The 7,368-nt window shown below is 32.5% G+C and overlaps 1 protein-coding gene across 1 annotated transcript in view; it reads left to right on the forward strand.

Annotated features, from left to right (window-relative positions):
* The first annotated feature begins 4,859 nt into the window (after positions 1-4,859).
* LOC107653757 (excitatory amino acid transporter 1-like) overlaps positions 4,860-7,368 on the forward strand; it is a 10,111-nt gene continuing 7,602 nt past the window's right edge. Inside the window, exons 1-3 of the mRNA XM_016440576.1 lie at positions 4,860-5,112; positions 5,846-6,093; positions 6,341-6,478. Of these exons, the coding sequence (XP_016296062.1) occupies positions 5,913-6,093; positions 6,341-6,478 (319 nt within the window). The 5' untranslated portion in view covers positions 4,860-5,112; positions 5,846-5,912. The remainder of the gene's footprint in view (positions 5,113-5,845; positions 6,094-6,340; positions 6,479-7,368) is intronic.

Raw genomic sequence — 7,368 nt, forward strand, 5'->3', positions numbered from 1 at the left:
AAAAATAAGTTTATTAGAATTTATTCAAATAAATTTGCAATAATAAATAACATATATTAAAATAAATTGAAATATAGTTAAATTTGAGTTAATCTAGTTTGTTCTCAGGAGGATAAAGTATTATGTAAAATGATTAATTTTTGTGATCTGTGTATATTCAGATATTAACTGGCCTCAGATAGGGTTAGGGAAAAATATGTATTTTTTTATAATTTCATTAAAATTAAAAATGAAATAACATTTATTAAAATAACATTTATTTAAAAACATGAAGTCTAAACTGTATTAAAATTAATATTATTAAATTAAATTTAAATAATAAAAATATAATATAGAAAATATTGATTTTAATCTAGTTTGTTCTCTGGAAAATAAAATATTATGCCAAAGATGATTAATTTTTGGATCAGTGTATATTCAGATATTGGCTGCGGATAACAGAGAAAATACATTTTTATTTAAATAAGATTAGAAATAACATTTAAACCATTATAAAATAACATTTATTAAAATTAAATTACATTTAACTAACTAAATACAAAAGTACAGAAAATATATTTAATGAATCTATTTTGTTTTCAAGACAGAAAGAATAATGCAAACAAATTGTTTTCCAAATTAATCCAAACTCCAAATTAAATGGCATCAGATTAGTGTAAAACTGTAAACACATTCGACCACAGAACCGACTCTTTGAGCAAGTATTTTGCATAAAACTCTCATAAATAAAGACACAGTGACATATATGGATTATTCTCTTCCTGCTTCCATTTTGATTATGGTGTTTTTTCTATATGAAGTTTAATTTTGTGAGGGCAAAGAGCCTCTTTGCACAAAGTGGCATCCCTGCGGACCTGCTGAATGCATGGTGAATGAGCAGAATCTCTGCTAATGGCTTGAATGGTTGCTGGGTGATAAGCCATTGATGCAGGCAGACACACTGAGTTTGCTCATCACAGTGGGTCTCTAAAAGCCCCTCAGCTCACAGAGACGCTGGAAAACCCTTCCTTCTGTCATCCTGACACTTTTATCTTATGTCAGCGATAGATTATAGCCCACTTTTTTTTGTCTAATGGTGAATAAAATGGTGTTTTAAATACATTTAAAAATAAAACATTTATAGATTTTTTGTTCTTTCTCCTAGACAGTAATGCGACTGAATGGAGAACAAACTGAGATGTCTTTTCTTCTGAGTAAAGACCCTTGTAGGTCTCACACATCTACCAGACGAATAGAACCGCATACTAGCTCTCTTACTGTATATCAATAGTTTCTACAATCATTTATTGTAGCTTACCAGCAATACCAAGGTTTGGGGTTTGATTAGATCCTGAAAAATTGTATTTTGTTTAATTTAACATTTTAAAAGGATTTTAGAAGATTTTTTTCAGAACAAATTGTATAAAGACCCCGAGAATTTTTTATTGAATAAAAAAAATTAAAATAACATTTCTAAAATAAAATATTTGTATTAAAATGTATTAAAGGCACATATAAATAAATAGAAAAATAAATAAATTAATTAAAATAACATTTATGAAATAAAATATTTGTATTTATTTAAATAAAAGGTATAAATACATTTGTATTTAAATAAATAAATACAGTAATTAATTAATTAAACAAAATAATAATTGATAAATTAATTTTGGAACAAAGTGTAGAGATGCAGGATCTCCAAGAAAGAAATTTTGCTAATTTAATAGTTAAATAAATTAAATCACCATATATGAAATAAAATATTTGTATCAAATATTACATATTTAAATAAATAAATAAGTGCAGAGATGCAGGATCTCCCCAAAAATATTTTTAAATTAAATTTATAGTTAAATAAATAAAATAAAATAAAATGTATGAAATAAAATATGTGTAATAAATAAATAAATACAAGTAGTAATATTTAGGTAATCTAGTTTGTCAAGAGAATCAAGAGAATATGGTATCATGCAAAAAAAAAAAGGAAATAGATCTTGATAAAATAACTTGTTGCTCAACATAAAAGCATCTGCTAAATGCTCAAATGCCATTTATGTGTTTTTTGATCTCTTAGGGAATTTTAGATCTCCAGATATATGCACACACTTAATTTTCTGCAGTTATTTATTCATAAAATCTTCTTAAAAAATATTTATAACAATAATTTAGAAATTAAAGATGCCCTTTATAGTTTTTCACTGGCTCTTTAAAGTTTATGGGTGAACGTCAAGAGAAAATGTGCATGAAATAAGTGATATCAGATGCTTTGAGTGAGTTAAGCTGTTTCATATGGACTGTAAAACCGATACCTTCAGGCGCTGTGGCTCTATTCTACTCCATCCAAACTCTCAGACTCAACAAGTTCTGGGAACCCAGTGCACTCACCCAACTGCCCTGCTTCCCCAAAATCTACCAGTCTTCAATACTGTAAGCAGAAAGGCTGAAAGCGTCTTTTGTGCTTCATCTCTTTTGTCTGCCGGGAAGAGAGAGGGAACGGGTGGGTGATGGGGAAGAGGGGGGTTACTGGTCTGGAAGTGTTTGGTCCAAATTACACATTCAAGGCGAGCACTGTTTATGACTACTCTCACAGAGACCGGACAAAAGCAGAGACATTCCAAGAGCCCAGTGAAGAGGACCAACTTATTCTGAGAAAGGACAGAGACCTAGGCCTACATCATAACCTCATTCACATGAACTCAGGCCTGGAGATACATGTAAAACCTTCATATGCCTCTGGGTCAACGAGCAATCAAATAAAAATGACACCATAAAATGGATAGTTTCAGGCCTGGATGCTGATTGGTCAATTCAACATTCCAGACCAGCTATAATTCACAATATCGCGAACGCGGCGAAAACAACTACACTACCATTCAAAAAGATTTCCGTTATATAGAAATTAATGCTTTTATTCATCGAAGATGTTGCAAAATATATACGTTTCAAATAAATGCTGTTCTTATGAACTTTTTTGTTTTTAAAAATCCACAAAAATATGAAGCTGTTTTCAACTGTGGTAATAATAAAAATATGATTATTAAGCACCACCGAATCAGCATATTAGAATGATTTCTGAAGGATCATGTGACACTGAAGACTGGCGTAATTATGCTGAAAATTCAGCTTCGCATCACAGGAGTATTTTACATTTTACAAATATTAAAATATAATTCACAGTATTACTGTTTTTACTGTATTTTGGATTCAATAAATGCAGCCTGCATTAAAATCTTACTTTTATATAAAATAAAATATTTTATGAAAAGCGTGTCCAAAATATTTTATAGGCTATTTGTCACCCTATATTTATAGTTATTGTCCAATAAAATAAAATAAAATGAAATATTTTAAGGCAATTGGGTTTAAAATGTTAGATGCGATTTTATTTATATTTGTAGCCTTGATGTTATATTTGCTGCACTGTGCAATCCAACAGAATAAAATACAGAGGTGTAAAGTATTGGAGTAAATGTAATTAGTTACTGTACCTGAGTATCTTTTTGGATACTTTGTAGTTGTACTGAGTATCAAAGATATTAGCATCTTTTACTCTTTACTTCACTACATTTGAAATGAGTGTTGCAGTTACACATTACATTTTGCATGGACCTAGCTTTTTCTGCAGCAGTTTATCTCTGCTACAAAAGACGTGATATTGCCAATTACTGATCACTGAAAGTACTGCATCTTGTGCGTTTTGCCCTTATACACCCAAACTTTTCAACAAGGCTACTTTATGTGACTTAGCAAGTATTTGTGAATCAGAGGTGTTTTATATATTAGATGAGGACATGACTGCAGCCAGCAATGAGGCCCAAACCAGCACATCCACTGCAAGAAGGCTTCGGCTTTTAAATTTTACTTAACATTATTTTATTTATCCATTATACTGAAGAGAACCTTTGGAAATATATTGTTTTTTTTTTGTTTGTTTGTTTTGTTTTGTAATTTTGAGGTGTTCAGTTTTATTTTGGTTTTAGAAAATAAACGTGCTCTCCTCACAAATCAACTCTTTTTTGTTTCATGCTCTCTCTTGTTAGCCCCCTGTGTATATATAGCCCTAGTTTTTCTTTATTTTTTTGTGATTTGTTATATGTAATGGTTATATTTTTGCCAGTCATTCTGTTTTTTTGTTCCCTTTGGTTTTTGGCTTATTGTTTGTTCTAGTTTTTCAATTAAATACCTGCACATAGATCCTTGCCTCTGCCCGTTTTCCGCAGCTTCTCCACAACGTTACAGTTTTTCACTGGCATGTCTCTTTGACTAGTGCATCTTTGAGCCTATATTTAGTATAAGTAAAATACTTAGGTACAGTTCAAATCAGATACTCTAAGACTTTTACTCAAGTTGTTTTTGGAATTGGTGATTTGTAACATGTAGTGGAGTAATTTTCACTGTAAGGTATCTGTACTTTTACTCAAGTATGGTTTTTGGGTAATCTTTACACCTCTGATAAAATATGTCCAAAATATTTTGTCACCTGATGTGACAAACCATTTAATTGGTTTAAATCACTCCAAATGTAAATGACACGGCGGTGACGTCACCTCCTGGGGCGGGGTGTGTGTGTGTGTGTGTGTGTGTGTGTGTGACGAGTGTCATCTGAAGAGTCCAAAGACCTGCCGAGAGCGTTATTCCTCGCCCTCCAAATCACAGAACGAGTTCGTTCTCAACCATTGAAACCGTCTCTCAGGATTAAATGTCAAACACGACGTGAGTTCTGAACGCTTAGCGTTGGATGTCACAGAAACACGACTGGGGTTCACCTCATGTGTGCCCTCAAAGAAAGCTTGGAAAGTTGACAGCATTTGTACAAAATTAGCATCGGAGTGACGTTAATTAGCCTTTGAAACTGAATTTTTTTTTTAATTGGTATATTCTAACAGTTTCATTTATTTTAATGTGAGAATCAAGCAAGAACCCTCCTGCCATTTCATCATGTACTGTACCACCACTGGGCCCCCCTTTGAAGTGTCTTGAGCATCTCCTATTTGGAGTTGGCAAGCTCCTCCCCTTCTGAGATCCTGAGCATCAGGAGCTTCTTACTGGCGGAAGGTTATTAAATTCCCAGCACAGACTGTCTAACTCTGATCACTCAGGGCATCTCTCAGCACAAGAGCTCACTGGAAGCAGGTAAGCAGCTCTTCTCTCAGCTACTTGTAGCTATGGAGCTTTTTTTTTTTTTTTTTTTTTGGCTGAGCACCATTAGCCTGGAAATCAGATTTAATTATTATAAATGACAGTATTTGCATTCTGTAGAATTTAAATACACAGAGATTTATGTGGTTCACACTGAATTGATGAACCTCAGCAACAAGAGCAAATAACTGTAGGTCTTATAAATTCATTTTTCATTTGTAGAGTAAAAAACTTAAATTTACATGAAATTTAGTTGCCTATAAAATGCAATATATAATAATAAAAAAGCTTTCATTTGCATAATATAATTGCATATATTTAAAAAGTGTGTGTATGAATATATTTCTTTTTTTAGTTTTTAGTAATAAAAATTCATTTACATAAAATTGTATTTTATATATAATTTCAAATATTTAATTTTTTTATTTCAGTAATTTAATTGCATGTTATATAGTTTAAATTATAAATATATTTATTTCCGTAATAAAAAAAGCTGCCATTTACATGGAATGTCCTTGCATTTATCATATATTTTAAATATGCTTAGAATTATTTATGCTTATTAAGTTATTTCCAATGAATTACACTACTGCATATTTTTTAGGTTGCATTTTGGTTTTCCATTATTTTTTGCTGTCTTTCCCTTTAAATTTTAACTCAAGGATTTGTGATTTAGATCAGTGGGTGTGCTAGATAGAGTTTGTCTCATTTTTTTCTTCTTGTGTAGGGTCTCTTTTGGGTCACCGATTCAGCCCAGCTAGTTTGATCGGAGTGTGTTGAGTCACAACGCCAGCATGACCAAAAGCACTGGGGAGAAGCCGCGGTCGCGCAATCGCGTGCAGCAGATCCGAGAGGGAATTCACCTGCGTTCCCTAAAGGCGAGGAAGAAAGTGGAGGACATCACTAAAGATGACGTGAAGAGCTTTCTGAGAAGAAATGCTTTTGTGCTCCTCACCATTGGAGCTGTGGTCTTTGGTCAGTGCACCTGGTTTAGTGAAATTATTTTCGTTCAGGAAGTTTTCAAGTATGAAAGTTGCTCTAACCATCTAAAGAAGTCATCTAACCTGAAGTTAGTGTACAAATCTACTGTACAACCTAACAACCTACCACCAGTTTGCTTGTAAAGCCAAAAATTCTTTTGACAATGGATGCCTTTTGATTTATGACAGAAAATAGTTTTCAACAGATCTGTGCATCTGAAATGCTTTTTTTTTTTTTGCAGGTATCATGCTGGGTTTTGCTTTGAGGCCATATAAAATGTCATACAGAGAAGTGAAGTATTTTTCCTTTCCTGGTGAGCTATTGATGCGTATGCTGCAGATGCTAGTGCTTCCCCTTCTTGTCTCAAGTTTGATTACAGGTACGATATTTTATTGTTTTGATGATTTTTTTTTTTTAAGCCAAAAATGTGTCATGGAACAGTTTGACTGCAGATTTTAAATTAAATATGTTACAGCAATCTACAGCAATAACTGGGAACTTAAGTCATAAGTCTTAACTGAAAATCTTAACTCTTTATGGAAAGTATAGAAGAAGAAGGGGTGGAGCAACTGGGGCATTGTCCCAGGCCAAATGATTAAGAGGGTTCAATGAAATCCTCAATAGTCTAGCTGCTCTTTGAGTTTGGGCTAATGGGATCCATCTATAAAAATGTTGTCCCAGGCCCTGAGAATTTAATTGACAGACCTGCTTATAATGAAAAAGCAAAACAGTGATGTGAGGACATAGTAAAATCAAGTCATTAATAGAATGAGAATGTGAGAATGACGTGAATTTGAAATTGAGGGAGTGGCTGAACTTTTAAACTAATTCTATAGGATGTGAAAGAGAAAAGGGATAAAAAGAAGCATGGAAAGGAAGGAAATTAGTGGCCAATTAATGACACAGCTCAAGAATTAAAGGGCCTCAGAATTCAATGCATAAAGTCAATGTATAGGTATAAGACAATTACCGACACAGAAAGACTTAACTCTTTATCCAGGAAGTCTGTGCAAGCTTTGGAGGTGTTGATGGAAGCGATTTACTGGATTTATGTTTTGATAATCGTACTGAAGATTATCCAGATGGTTTTTGATAAAAATGTGATTTTCTCACCTTGCATTTTTTATTAAACCTACCTATATTCAAGCTAGAACATTCTATATTAAGCTAGAATAAAACAGATTTTTTTGTTTAAAATTAGAGGCTCTGATCTTTATTTTGGTGTATTGCATATTCAAATATTCATACAGCAAAATATACTGGAGGCCA

This window comes from Sinocyclocheilus anshuiensis, unplaced genomic scaffold, assembly GCF_001515605.1.
Source record: "Sinocyclocheilus anshuiensis isolate Anshui unplaced genomic scaffold, SAMN03320099.WGS_v1.1 scaffold315, whole genome shotgun sequence".
NCBI lineage: Eukaryota > Metazoa > Chordata > Actinopteri > Cypriniformes > Cyprinidae > Sinocyclocheilus > Sinocyclocheilus anshuiensis.